The sequence below is a fragment of the Leuresthes tenuis genome, unplaced genomic scaffold (assembly GCF_036924035.1).
Source record: "Leuresthes tenuis unplaced genomic scaffold, fLeuTen1.0.hap1 SCAF_7, whole genome shotgun sequence".
Classification (NCBI taxonomy): Eukaryota; Metazoa; Chordata; class Actinopteri; order Atheriniformes; family Atherinopsidae; genus Leuresthes; species Leuresthes tenuis.
In genome coordinates this window covers 23,822,463-23,836,831 of record NW_027325361.1, presented here as the reverse complement: position 1 = coordinate 23,836,831, position 14,369 = coordinate 23,822,463, and the positions used below count along the sequence as shown (strand labels likewise).

The 14,369-nt window shown below is 44.0% G+C and overlaps 1 protein-coding gene across 2 annotated transcripts in view; it reads right to left on the bottom strand.

Annotated features, from left to right (window-relative positions):
- Positions 1 to 470: 470 nt before the first annotated feature.
- Positions 471 to 14,369, bottom strand: part of herc2 (HECT and RLD domain containing E3 ubiquitin protein ligase 2) — a 43,459-nt gene continuing 29,560 nt past the window's right edge. For both annotated transcript variants that reach the window (XM_072390067.1, XM_072390068.1), the window contains exons 65-91: positions 13,709 to 13,880; positions 13,186 to 13,372; positions 12,380 to 12,523; positions 12,095 to 12,286; positions 11,852 to 12,005; positions 11,639 to 11,746; positions 11,429 to 11,560; positions 11,172 to 11,330; positions 10,863 to 10,981; positions 10,573 to 10,698; positions 10,311 to 10,466; positions 9,902 to 10,216; positions 9,583 to 9,797; positions 9,256 to 9,433; positions 9,005 to 9,166; positions 6,898 to 6,989; positions 6,654 to 6,793; positions 6,362 to 6,549; positions 6,018 to 6,215; positions 5,842 to 5,925; positions 5,291 to 5,432; positions 4,952 to 5,146; positions 4,586 to 4,698; positions 3,390 to 3,580; positions 3,160 to 3,265; positions 2,861 to 3,073; positions 471 to 1,423 (exon numbers count right to left, since the gene is read on the bottom strand). In XM_072390067.1, coding sequence (XP_072246168.1) covers positions 1,151 to 1,423; positions 2,861 to 3,073; positions 3,160 to 3,265; positions 3,390 to 3,580; positions 4,586 to 4,698; positions 4,952 to 5,146; positions 5,291 to 5,432; positions 5,842 to 5,925; positions 6,018 to 6,215; positions 6,362 to 6,549; positions 6,654 to 6,793; positions 6,898 to 6,989; positions 9,005 to 9,166; positions 9,256 to 9,433; positions 9,583 to 9,797; positions 9,902 to 10,216; positions 10,311 to 10,466; positions 10,573 to 10,698; positions 10,863 to 10,981; positions 11,172 to 11,330; positions 11,429 to 11,560; positions 11,639 to 11,746; positions 11,852 to 12,005; positions 12,095 to 12,286; positions 12,380 to 12,523; positions 13,186 to 13,372; positions 13,709 to 13,880 — 4,454 coding nt within the window. In that variant the 3' untranslated portion in view covers positions 471 to 1,150. The remainder of the gene's footprint in view (positions 1,424 to 2,860; positions 3,074 to 3,159; positions 3,266 to 3,389; positions 3,581 to 4,585; positions 4,699 to 4,951; positions 5,147 to 5,290; positions 5,433 to 5,841; positions 5,926 to 6,017; positions 6,216 to 6,361; positions 6,550 to 6,653; positions 6,794 to 6,897; positions 6,990 to 9,004; positions 9,167 to 9,255; positions 9,434 to 9,582; positions 9,798 to 9,901; positions 10,217 to 10,310; positions 10,467 to 10,572; positions 10,699 to 10,862; positions 10,982 to 11,171; positions 11,331 to 11,428; positions 11,561 to 11,638; positions 11,747 to 11,851; positions 12,006 to 12,094; positions 12,287 to 12,379; positions 12,524 to 13,185; positions 13,373 to 13,708; positions 13,881 to 14,369) is intronic.

Sequence of the window (14,369 nt, the reverse complement as noted above, 5' to 3'; positions counted from 1 at the left end):
TCAGTACTGTGAAGAGTAGGTGGGGGTAACCTTGCATCACCTTTTTTCCCAGCATGAGGAGGTGCTGCCCCTCACATTGCTGATACCATTATGTTACACAGGCAATTAGATTTCTTTAATCCCAAAAGGCTAAAGGGTAACGCTCCCACCACAGTCCTGCAATAACCTTTGTTCCATATATTAAATGGGATTCTTAAAACAGGAAAAAGAAGAAGAAAAAAAACAAAAGATTCAATTCGCAGTTAGAGGGGAAAACCTAAATGACCTAGTTTGGAAGAATTCAGTGCAATAGTGTCATAGATAGAGCACATTTTTAACAGCCATTACAATGCAACAATGAGCTTAATCCAGACTACAGTGTTTAAAGAATTATGTAGCAAAAAAAAAAATGACTGGTTTTGATGTCTGCTTGCATCAGCTTGTGTTTAATTTTCCTCTACAAAGCACAAACACACAACCACAGCTTAGGGTGTCATTAAATGAAATCCTTACTCTTTTCTGCTTTATTTATTAACGTAAATTTATTAACATTTAATATGCAGGAATGAGACCTTCTGTGAATACATGGCACGATCATATTATATACATTCTTTAAGGAGACGGTGCACAAACATGGTGGAAGGTAGAGGGTAAATACAAGAATCTTAAAATGACTCTTCAGTGGGCTCTGACTGAAGTGAGCCATGTGAGAAACACTGAGTTTGAGTTAAAAATGTTTTTCTTTATTTTATATAAAGAAACATGGCTGTTACCAAGAAACAAAAATGATACTACTCTTGTTGCACATCAATTTCTATATACAGTCTAGGGACAGGTAATTCACACAAACCAGAGGGAAAAAATCTACCACAGTGCTAGGCTGGAGCCTTTTTTTTTTTTTTTCCAACTTTGTAACTTTAGTAATATACGTAATTCCCATGTAACACAACAATCACGTGTGCAGCTGATCGCTCAGCTTCATTTTAAAGAAACTAAATCAGAGCAAACTGGTGTTTGCCTTTAACTTCTAATGCTTTTAAAGTTCATTGCACATCCCCCACAGACTTTTGTGTCTTAGCAGAATGCCTGTTTGAATGTGTGCATCATCGGGTGAGATTAATGCAGCTCGTCTGTGGCAGCGCATCTTTGACCTGCCCTTCTGTGAAAAGGTTCAGTGTCCTGTTAAGTAATCCTGCGTGGAGTCGGAGGCGAAGGAGTCGGCGTCCTCGTTATCGGAGTCTTCGCTGCTGTCGTCGGCCGCAGGCTCTCCTGACAGGGCGATGCGGGCGTAGTCGTCTGTGTCGATGGACTTGCAGAAGTGAATGGCGTATTTCAGCTTCTCCTCCAGCACCCGTTTACACGAGTACCTGGGCAGCTTGAGCAGGAAGAAGCACGTGTAGGACTCTGGCAGGAAGTGGTCAGGAGGGTTGTATTTATCCAGCACCTGAAGACAAATGCAAAAGATATTAGCATGTAGAATGCCTTCGAATCACTCTGAAGATGGTTTGCTATGAAGCTTTACATGGCCTCATGATCAGGGATTTCAAACAGAATTTGGTATTGTTGCTGACATGCACCTCCATGTCATGTGCTGGAGGCATTGCTGTAATATCAAAAGAGAGACCACACAGTTCAAGACAACATGAAATATGTGGGTAAACAAGTTACTGCCTGGACCCAACTACGTATAAATGATGGAGTTGCTTTATTTAATAAGGTCTTGATTCAGCACTGTTATGTACTCAAAAATGATATCAGCCGACTACTGAATATACGGAATGATGGGCATATGAATGCTGAAAATGGCAGGATTCATCCAATTCAAATTGTAAAAGAGTGGTTCAGGCAACACGAGACCTTTTACACACGGCTTAACCACAACAGAGCTCTGACCTTTACCCTATTGAAAATCTTTTGGATGTGTTGGAGAAGACTTTGCACAACGGTCACACTTTCTACAAAACCTGGTGAGAAATTAATGCGACTCTGGATGGAAAAAGATGTTGTGACCGTGAATAAGCTCATCAAAATGGCATCATGACAAAAGCATGCCATGGTCAAAGTTAAAGGTGGCCCAACAAAATATTAGAGTGTGAGTTTTTTTATTCCTAAAAACACTGTAATATGTGCACATAAGAAAAAGCATTGATTTGTAACTCTCTTAAACCAAAATTCATAATAGAACCTAGAAAACATAAATGTTTAAAGTGAGACAATGTACTATTTCATGAAAAACGTTAGCTCGTCTTGAATTTGATGGTGGCAACACGTCTGAAAAAGGTCAGGACCAAAATAAGGCTGAAAGCACAGAAGTGGGACGGAAGGTCAAAGGTGATTCACTGCTGATACGCCTCCGAGCCAGCAAGGGAAGTAGCAACAAGCAGGCCCACCTCGTCTGTGCTTACACACATCAAGCCAGCACAGCGGAACCGGCTTGATGTGTGTAAGTACAGTGCGATGCTTGGCTAGCCAGCTCTGTTTGGTATGTGTGATTTACCAAGAGGGACAGCGGCTGGTTAACATGGACGTCCAACAGAGACTAGATAGAGACATGCTGACAAAAATAGATCCGACCTGGATATTAAGCCTTGAAAATAAATGATTGGACCCTCTGATTTAGCTTTTTTAGTGACCACCAATCAAATTTTTTGATGACTGATCAGAGCAGCTTTAACATACATCAATACTAGCAGCGGGTCACAGCTGTGCCGCAGTCAAAGCTTTGGCCTAAAAATCTAAATGTGTGCAAAGAAGCAGCTAATAAAAACAAATGAGAAGCTTCAGGAGTTTACGCAAAACTCCTGTGTCCTTTTCTTTTTTACATAAAAATTCGCACAACAAAACAAAAACACTGCTCATAGAATTGTGTCCATTGAGTTACCTGCACAACAAAATCCCGGCCCCGGAAGTCAGCAATGGTGCGGGGCAGCCGTGTGCGACCCCAAACGAACCTCAGGAAAAGGGACCTCTCGGTGTTGGAGAAGGACTCCATCACCTCCCAAAACCACTGGATGAGCGGCGCCGTCGGCTCGACGCCCTTGTAAGTGGCCACCGATTTCAGCAGGTGTAATGGGATGTCTGGACTTCCACACACCTGAAGACAAGGAAAGATTTCCATGTAAATCTGTGAACAGCCAGAGAACAAAGGCAACTCCACAGGTGAAAACTGCTCTCCCTCACCATGGTTTCCAGCTCGTAACCAGTGAAAAGCGACAGCAGAGGGACGGGAACTACTCGAGCCATTCCCTCGCGCACCGCCGACACCTGCTCATCAAACTCGTGGAGTCTGCAGCATTAAATGAATAAAACAAAAAACACATAAAAAAAAAAAAAAAAGATTAAAAAAAAATATATATATATATAAACTCAGTTGCAATTTATTTCTGTGCATTGAGCTGTTTTTTCCCCACCTGTAATTAATTGCCAGTCGGACATATTCTGCTCGGTTCTCCAGGGTGATGTGGGAGTACTTGGAGCTGAGCTGGATGTCCTGGCCGCTTGCGTTGGGCACTGTAAAGGGCAGAGTCATGGCCTCAAACTCCTCCGCTGTAGCTTCGTTGTCCCGGATGTACATCAAACCAGGAATAAAATCTTTATCAACCTGAGGATAATGGAGCAAATTACTACAGGATATATTTCACCAAAACTCTGTTCAATCTTAATTACTTCCAATTAATCTGCTATTTTCTGAACATTCATTTACTTGTGTGTGTATGTGAGCACTCTCATGTCCACCAATCCCGTGAGCTCAGCAGCAATCCATTCTGTCTTGTGCTCAAGTCATTTCCCATCTAACCTTTCTAATATCTCAGGGCAAAACCACAAAACAAAAGCATCTTTGAGTGGGGAAAGGCTTTTTTCCCCCCACTCTGCTATTCTCTCAGAGATGGTTCAGGAGCGTATGATCACAGCGTGAGGGCAGGAGTGGACTCACGCCATCTCTTTCATACAAGCCAAGAGTGTGGCTCACAACCTCTTACTAAAATGGAAACCTCTTTCAACACCCGTCATAACGAGTACAGAGAGAGTCTCCAGAAATATCTGGAGAACTCTGTACCAGTAGGGCACCGCGAACAGACCGGCTTAGGTTTTAATCTGTAGAAAAATGTACAGGAATGTGCTGTTTTTGTACATTGTAATGCAGATCATGTGAGCTGGAGGTGTTGTGTAACTGTTGACACGAGGAGAGGTATTCCTTTTTCTGGCCGGATGGCTTTGTAAACAATATTTTGTTGTGTCAATGAGTTGTAATTCATCCATTTACTGAGAGAAGGGGGGGGGGGGGGGGGGGGGGGCTAAGATGTGTTTTTTTATTTTGTTGTTTTTTTCCCCCCAAAATAAATTGTGCAGATCTTAGCTACCGCATCATTACTCTTAATTTCAAGTTAGGAAATCAACAAGAGTTTTCATTGACATGGCAGAGTGGATATTACTGACTCATTTGTTGGGAATGGATAACTAATAGATTCTCTTTGGACTTACAAGAGTCAAATTCAGGAAGAAATGTGTTCATATAAGTGGTTTCATCATTGGGACCATTTTTACAAACAATTTCCCATAATTCCACACACATGGAAAGTCTGAGGTGGAAGGGCCCTGTACACACCTCACTGAGGTCAGCGATGGTCAGGTTCATTCCCGCCAGCTGTTTCCATACCGGCTCTGCCAGATTCAGACTAAGAGGGCTTCCAGTTCGGATAGCAATTCCTAGGAGGACTCCTGGAGATGCAGCAAGGCAGAGCACATTACACACAGATCAAACAAGAACAAAGACCTGAAACACTGTTAAAAAATACATTCAACAACGGGAAAAAACAAAACTTAAGCAAGCTCATCAGTTGAGCCAGCTGGTTTATCAGTGAAAATGCACATGAAATATTGGCGCCTTTTTTTTTTCTACATAAAAACATTTTTGTTTTGTTTGCCGAGGATTACCACCGCAGACCTGACTGGGAGATTAACTGCAGTATACCTAGGAAGCGGAACATGCTCATGTGAAGAGGAGACTTGGCTGCAGGGTTTAACAGAAAGCAATCCCTGTTGGCGCCCGACTCGTCGCGGCCGTTGGGGGTGACAATGAGCAGCGGAGTCAGGGCGTTCTGCAGCTCCTCGCACATCTCGGCAATGGATTCACTGTAGCCTCCGCCGCAGTCGTCCACAGACTCGCCTGAGGGAAAACGAAGTGTGTTTCAATCCTACAGGGTGAGGGCACTTTTGAGCCAACATGCTTTGAATACTTTGAAAGGAAGATTGATTCATCCGAGAGGTTTTAGGGAGGGGTAAGAATCGCAATGTGAGCCTGAACACATACCAACAAATTTAACCTTCCACACACGATGAGGGAGCAGAAGGCTGTCTGTGCTGAATGAACTCATTTTGGCACACATCTGACCAAACACTGACTTGGTTCCATCCGGACCTGCCAGGCCCCCTTTACTGCGGGAACGCTTCACCTGCAGGGCAAACAAGAGCAGAAAGAAAAAAGAAAAGAAAAGAAAAGAAAAGAAAAAAAGACAATGATTTGTTTCTGTTCCACTCTTAATAACCTCCTGCTAGATGGAAAGTTCTGATTGTCATGAATGGCTGGATATGGCAACTTTCTCTTCACCACTGATAGAATGGACACATGACTCTGTGGAGTAAAGTCTAGAACTTGGAACAGGACTCCCTGCAGAGAGGAAGGAATGCTGATCACACACCATTTAAAAAAATTTAAAAATCCCCTTATGAAAGACATCACATGAAATGCTCAGGAGCCAGTCTGGAACATAACCACACTGTGGGAGAGGGGCAGGAAACTACAGGAACAACAAGAGCGCTTTGGAAAAAAGACAGTGATCATGGGATTTCCTGTCTTTTTACCTGAATTCTGTTCAGCTCCACCACAGGTCCATGCTGCCTGTCCCTCACCATTGTAGCTTGAACCACCTTCCTGAAAGCTGCCTCCTGTTTGCAAAAATAGAAAAATCAATCATTTCCATTTTAGTTCTACATTATGCTTCTGTCTCTGTTCTATGTGGCTGTTTGTGTTTCATCACCTTGCCCTGGGAGATGAGGATGCCCCTGAGTGTGTCAAAGCCAACGGAGGGGCCGTGGCCTGTCTGACCCAGCCGACCCTCCAGGTCAAACATCGGGATGCAGGGGCAGAAAAGCTCGGAGAAGTGATGCAGCAGCAGCAGCCTGTTCCTCAGGGCCATGATGGGGATTTCCTGTAGATGGTTGTACTCCATGGGAACCTTTAAAACACCACACCAAGATTAAACGTTTGACAACCAGCAGGAATGGAAATTAGGTCTGAAAGTTGCCGATTTTAACACGCTTGCGACTGCATATCTTTACTGCCATCTACTGGAGAAACTTATTTTCAGAGCTGAGACAGCACCTGTGCAGGCAGTTTCCCTGCATTAGTGGGTTTGCTGGTGGACCAGGCGAGAGTGTGAGCAGAGCCACAAGCCACCCTGTTGATTTTCTTGCCCTGCAGCGCAGCCACCAGCCGCGGCCTCTGGATGGCATTAGTGGTACCGTCTCCAAGCTGGCCCTCATCATTGTCACCCCACGTGTACACTTCTCCTGGGGCACAGACAGCAAGAGTTTTATAAAGCTGCATTTGTAATTCAGTGATAACAAATGATAAGAATGTGCACAATAAGCTCCTCTAAAAAGGTTCTTCCTACCATCCTCTGTGCAGCAAACACAGTGCAGTGACCCCGTGGCAATGGCGATGACCTTTTTCCCTTGCAGCCCCTGCACCTGTCTGGGTCGTCGTACGTGGTCATCAGAGCCGTGGCCCAGCCGGTGGTAGTCCCCTTTCCCCCTTTACGTGACACAATACAAAAACAAACAAATGAGCCCTCTCATCACTGACAATACTGCCACAAAAAGCCGTTTCAGATCCTCTCTGTACCAGACTTTACATACCATGTGTAAACTGCTCCAGATTTTGTGAGCGCCACAGAGAACTGGGAGCCGCACTCCACTTTGACCACGCCGAGGCCGGTTAGAGAGTCAATCTAATGGTGGAAAATCAGAAACAATGCTAAAAACACCACAAAGCACATGATATCTAAATGATACAGTCCTGTTGACTAATGCTATGCACTTGTAAATGAAAGCAGATTAAGTATCTATGCATTTAAAAAACAAAGATCCTCACAAAGGGACTTTTCACATATTGGCCTCAATTTACAACTTCTCTGCCATTTACCGATTCAAATATCTTCTTAATGTGTTAAAATGTGCAGCAACTGGAGAAGCAAACGCCTGGTTTTCATGTGAAGAGAAACCTGATTTATTGCCAGGCACCTGTGGTATGGGGCCATTGACCAGTGACACCGTTTCTCTAGCCCTGAATCTTCATCAGTTGCCAGCAAAGAGCAGATTCTTGGAAGTATTACTCTGCCCTTATATCCATGTTGTGTCTTCTTAGTTTAAACTATTATAGCTGATTATGACCGTACAGCAGACATTATGGTTTCACTATGAAGCCAAATGTAAAACCCTTTTTACTGCAGCTACAGTGATGAACTCAGTTGTTTTCAACTCATTTCAACAGAAAAACTTTATCCTTCACTTAATTTGGATTCAGTCATAAAGGTCACCTTCGTACTGTGTGTTCACAGCAGGGACTGCAGCAGCAGTTTGTGCATCTGTAGGGTCAGTTTTTGCACGAGACACCCTAACCTGGCAAAAAGCTGAACACATTGGTGGTGTCCCATCATGTGACACAAGCACTAACACAAGCACCAACGCTAAGCCCCATCCAACCACACAAATTATGGGCTGTGGTCCCTTCAGTTCCCCATCGTTGTTTAGTTTATCTTCAATTAAAGAGTTTAAAAATCTATAGTGTAATGTTATTTGTGGGATTCAATATGACCTTTACCTATAAAATACAAAAAAACAAACATTTGTATTGTACAATAAAATGTTTACATCAGACATTAGTTTAAACTTCTGTGTGGATATCTCCTACTTAGACTTAGTTTCTCTCCTGAAAAGCAAGTTGTATAGCTCAATATTTCCTCTGTCCTCCATTTTACAAATAGACCAATACTTGATACAAGATGGTGCTGCGTGAAAGCAGGGGAGAAAAAAATTATAGAAGATAAGACAATAGAAGGAGAAATGCTACAGCATGGGAGCTGGGATGTATTTGCATGGAGCAGATAGGCTATAATTTAAAAAAAGCGGGCACACTTAACAGACTCGTTGAACAGTGTCAGATGATGAGCCATTACCAGTGTGGGGGTTCTATAAAAAAATAACAGGAGTGGCTGTTCTGGCACTCATTGTTCTAGATTTACTTATACTTTTTATTTCATTTTACTTCTGTGAAAAGCAAATAACTGCGGTCCACAGCAGGAGTGCGTGCCTGTGCATTAACATGACTGCATGAAGGTCAGACTTGTAAAGTGGTGAAAGCGTTACACATTACTAGAAAAGGTCAGACCTCCTGCGACTGCTGTCTCGATTTTCTACAGAAAAACACCAAAGTGCTCATTCGAACATGAAGTAGACATACAAACCTTGAAAATGAGCCAATGAAAGATCCAAAGTCTTCAGATGAGTAACCTTTCATTCATGTACTTTCACTCAGCTAATGCAACTTGATCTGTACTAACACAGCCTACTTAGCCTCATGTAGCAAAACCGATACTGTTTGGCAAAATCATTCTCTGAGACACATCACACTTGTATCAACAAAGCGGCTCAGATAACCAGGGATGTACAGCAGTGGGAGAGCTACAGACTTCCTGATCTAACTCGCAGTAAGAATGCGGATAACAGTATTTCCAAAATCTACCAATGACCCCCAAATGTTCAAGCATGGAGCACTTGGATCAGGATCTGTGGCTAATACTCTTCAAAGAAACAGAAAACTCATCTGAAGACTGATAGACTTTGGTAAGTTTGAGACTCCCCTGTTTATTCTTCCAATTAAAAGAAACCACAAAAAGAAGGCACAGGAGAGCAAAGGGATGTCTTTGCTCACTTCAACCACACATTGCCGAGTAATCGGCTTTACCTTCATGGGAATTTTGCAGCCATCGCTGCCTCCTCGGCCCAATTTGCCGTAGTCCCCATCTCCCCACGACCAGACCATGTCATCATCAGTCAGGCACAGCGTTTGAGCGTCTCCACTGCCGCAGGCAACATCAATGACCCTGTGACCCTGCAGCGCATCCACCTGGATAACCCACACGGACAGTTAGCGGTTTCATGTTAACTGCACAACATTTGGAGTATGGTGGGAAAGTCAGCAAAGTGATCACACACCAGCTTGGGTTTAAGCTGGTCCTCACTGTCTCCGTGGCCCAGTCTTCCATAACGACCCTTGCCCCAGGTGAAAAGTTCTCCGCTGGCAGTGATGCAGGCACTGTGAGCCCCTCCAGCGGCAATATCCACCACTTCCACTCCCCTCAGGGACTCAATTACACGAGGACGGTCGCAGGGGCTGAAGTAAAAAGGAATCCAAATAAAAACAACGCTTTACGCCATTTTTCATCCTTCACCTTCAAATGATGACACAAGCTTCTATTGACACTTTGGTGCTGTGAACAGTAAATTGAAGGGAGAAGCATCCTTTCAGATGTGGTTTTTAACCTTCTGTTCCCATGGCCCAGTTTTCCATCCTCAGCTTCTCCCCAAGAGTAGACTTCTCCCTCAGAGGAAAGTGCCAGACAGTGTTTTCCTCCAGAATTCACAGCCACTTTTCTAATGAAGACATGTTGGATGGACTCCAGTAGAGTTGGTGTGGACACAGACTCAGTACCACCAATACCCAATCTGCCCCCTGCTCCATATCCTGTTGCATACAGCTGAAAATGAAAGGGAGAAGATGAAATCAATTCAAAAAGCCCTGTTTTTACAAGCCGTGCAAACAGGTTCTATTAAGTTTGATAGAAGCAAACAGGATTGAGACCTTTCCATCAGCAGTGACCGCAAACAGAGTCTGTTCGCCTCCGATGAGCTGGACTGGCCGCAGTGTGGCGAGAGCTTCAGTGGGGGTGGGTACTTTGACTTTAGCCCCCTCGATGCCCCCCAGCTGCCCTCTGTGGTTGTGGCCCCAGCCGTAGATGGTGCCACTCCCTCCCGCAGAAAGAGTCCAGTCATCGGGGCGCCGATTCATCCACTGCACAAGCTGCTCGTCATGCTCACGCTTGAACAAGTCGTGACTCTCGTGGAGTCCGTTCATGCTCTCATGGTCAGCCATAAGCTCGCGAATTTTCTTTGTAACCTACAAAGAGAAGATAATGATATGATGTTTTCAGGTGAAAGCATGATGAAGAAAAGTGAAGGCTTACTCTGATAGTGGAGCCTGCCACACATACCTCATCCAGGAAGGCTCTTGGTAGAGAGGTTCTCTTATCCAGAGCTACAGCTACTCTGGAGGCAGTGCAGTAGCGGCGGAACCAGGCCCACTTATGGGTCTCAGCACAGCAGGGTAAGGTGTCAAGCTCGAGGTCACAAGCAAGAGCAACCAAGACCTGACCAAAATATCAAAATTAGCCTCTGACAGAAAATCATTAACAAAATAAAAATGTGTTTAAAAACTAAATAAATCTATAAAAATCCACTATCACTGCATTATACCTTGAAAAACGGACTATGCAGCAGCTGCTTCCCTCCTCTGACAATGGGGTCCTCGTACTCATACTGCCTCTGGAGAGCCTCCGGAAGCCCTTTTACAAGAGCAGCCAGAGCACTTCCTGTGAAACTCTGAGAGAACACAGATCATCATCTATATCACTGTCAAAACTACTTTTTTTTTTTTAAGTAAAAACATTACAGAAAGCTAAACAGATAACTGAATTACCTATAGGGCCAAACCTCCTGGCTACACTCAATAAGTCTCTTGATAGTTAATCTCACATTGTACTCACAATAGAACGAGTCTCGCCTTCGCTGTCCCCCAGCAGTCTGTTTATGTTGATGGACTGACCGTACTCTGTGGTTAGAAGCTTGCGTAGCCTCTGCAGAGCCCACATCCTGTGTCCAGCCGCTAAACATTTTAAGATGAAACATAATAAAACATGACACTTCTTGCTGAGGAATGGATTTGACATTCATAAGAAAATAATCTCTCACAGATAATTCAAGTACATCTCTATACACATTTTCTAGGTTGTAGCTACCTTCATTTGTCCTACTTTGAAGATTGATAACAATGAATCTAGATTATCGTTCTGTACCTAGTGCACTGAGCTGGGCACAAGCAGCAAGTGAAGCAGCTAAACGGGGCACGATGCTCCTGTTGGAAGCAAAATTGAGCCTGAAGTCCAAGAGGCATGTGACCAAGTCCATGGAGGGGCAGGACAAGATACAGCGATCAGACAGCAAGTCTTTGGGACCTGAGGACAAACAAAGAAGCTCAATGTCGCATACCAAGGCAGTGTGTTTATGTACCAGTTTGTTTGTTCTGTTACAGTATGCTTTGATAATAGCTCACCGGCAGCAGGCATGATGGGGTAGACAGTGAAGCGCCAGCCCCAACCATTAACTGAACCATCACTGGTAAACTTCCATTTAAGTTCATCTCCTGGGATCCTTAATTCGCTGGACCAGTCGGACCACTCTCGACCTGAAACACACACCATGTAACCGCATTCATTTTTCACTCTATCATATCTTGCATTTTATGACGTCACCCGATCGTCACCTGATCTGACAGAGACGATCCTGTTGGCTCCATCCATGATTGTAAGCGGATCGTGGCGTCTCTCAGTTGAACACTGACGATCAAACTCTATCCTAAGACCTTCAGCACCTAAAGGGCAAAAGAAGTTGTCATACTTGAAAATGATCATGCTCTTTTGAATTTCTAGCTTAAATGAGTCCCCTGTATGAGTGTTTTTCGTTTTTTTCCTTTTACCTGGGATCTTTACAGTGCCACTGGTTGACGTGTCGTCTGTGTATGGATGACTGCTCTCTACAACAACTGGCTGGGAAGACAGACGGCCACTCTGCGAGTCCGTGGCAACATCCTCAAGTTCAGTGACACACAGCTCCAGCAGCATGTCAGCAACCTGCAAAGCACAGAAGCACAGAAATGATAAATGTGAACAAACTACAGGCCTAAACACACATCTGTCAATTAGGGAACGCAGCATGTTACCTGTGGATAAGCTGTGCCCATGCCAGAAAGCACAGCGGACAGCACCTCCTTGCCCTTCTCCCCAGAACGACACGACACTGCCAGCTTCAGCACGTCCACCATCACCCGCGTGTCATCAGGCACGAGCAGACTTGTGAACTCATCCAGGTACTGAGGCTCTGGCCCAACCACTTTACTCTGACTCTCAGAGTCCTGAGGAAACAACACAGACAAAAGACGGTTGTATGACGGCTTAATGGCGTGATATCAAATATGCATGCTCAGTCTATAACTAGACAGACTGACTTCTTTGGTCTTTGTCATTGTCTCAGCTATGATGCTGGCTGCTCCGGGGTCATCTGTGACGGGGATAAAAGGACGAGAGGAGGCTCCGCAGGCAGAGGGAGTCACAGCTGAAGACGGGGTGACGGCATCTTCTGATGTGGGAACCTGCTCACACACACAATATACACATGATTCATTTTCCACATGAACAAAGCACATTACATTAACAAATCAGCACGCTGTGTTGTTATTGGAAAACTTGAACCAGAATAATTCAGTGCAGTATTAAATGTTTTACAACCTGCTTTTATTTTCAGAACATGTTACTGCTACTTGCAGTTAGTAAGTTACAACTAATAACCGTAAGTTGGGACATTTTTCCTTGACATCGCTTTTTTTTTTTCTTTTCTGGAAGTGAATAACCAAACAAGGACAAGCAGCCACAGTCAGCTGTTGAAGGGAGAGCTACACATCTCTGAAGTGGCACATGACATATGACCTCAGCGTGTGCTGAATGAACATATGTTTGACTCTTTTTCCCCATTAAACCAGTTTAATCAGTTATTTAGCAACATATACAGATAAATGAGTTGCTCTTTACTTTTATTTCATCAATGGAGCAGCTTAATAATTGATTGCCAAAGTATCAAACTCTGTTTGCTGCTAGGACTGTTGTCAAATGAAAACAGGTAAATCTTATAGGTTTACTCATCACCAGAATAAAGATGGAGAAAGTTGCAGAATTTTACTAAAAGATAAAACCATGCTGAGGTTTAAAGACTAGACTCGGCTAGAGTTTTCTGATGGCTGCATGCGGTGTTGCTCACCTCTCCCTTCTTGTCTTGCCAGGGATTAGGGCTGACCACTTCTTCAGTTTCAGGATGGACAGGAGGACACTCTTCATCGCTGACACAGGAAGACGACGAGGAGTCTAAGGGCGGAATAGGGGAGCTGGAGGGACACTCTGCTGGCAGAATCATGCTGGCTGGCATCAGAGCACCGACCACTGCGTCCCTGAGACAACACACAACACATCCCATTAACAGTAATACTGGCTGATGACAACTACCAGTGAAAGTGGGCAGATTCAACCATCTTTTCCCTTTTCCAGCTAAGAATTACACCCCGAGTATCATGTAATTGAATTCGTTAGTGCAGTAATATGGCTTTTGTATAAGAGCTAAATAAACAGTATGGCAATCCTGTCCTGGATCTGTGTTTGTTTAAGTAAACTGTGGAGATATTTATCATGTAATGTTTCCCCTGAATGTCCAACACTCCAGACTGGCCTTTTGCCCAGTGAGTCTTGCATCATTAGAATGGGACGATTCAAACCTGCAGACCACATACCTCGCATACATGATTTGGAGGGCTGACAACACGTGAGACAGAGCCTGCTGTTTGGCAAGGTTTCCATCCAGACTGAGGAGAATTTTGGCCAGCGAGGGTCGATTTGGCTTCACGCTGCTCTGCCCGTTCATCTTGTTGCTCGCCGTTGATGAGTCACTGTCTGATTGGACACCTACCAAAACAATGAGAGACGCGAACATTGATGTGAATTAACAAAACAGGGGGGGGTTCAAGCTTGTAACACCTGTAAGTAAGAAAAGTAACTGCAGCAGCAGTCAAGATCTGCAGGTTACAGAGAGCCCACTTCACACTACAGACTTACCAGGGCTAACCGGGAAAGAAAGATAACACATATACAACTAACATGATGAAGTAACTACCGTCTGTTCAGAAAACTGAGCAGAATTTGGTGAAACACACGCGAGAGCACACGTGCATCTTTGACTGTCACTTTCTCTTCAACAACCAGCTGAATAAAACAAATTTAATCAACAGCAGCTACTTGTCTCGTGTATAGTGTAACGTGAACGCCGAGAAAATTATTTGCATGACAGCAGGAACTGCTTTAAAACCTTTTGAACAAATAAACACTGATGTGTGTGAACAGTAACAGTCAAAGAAAAACTTTGACTGAGGTCTTATTTAACTTGCATATCCTATC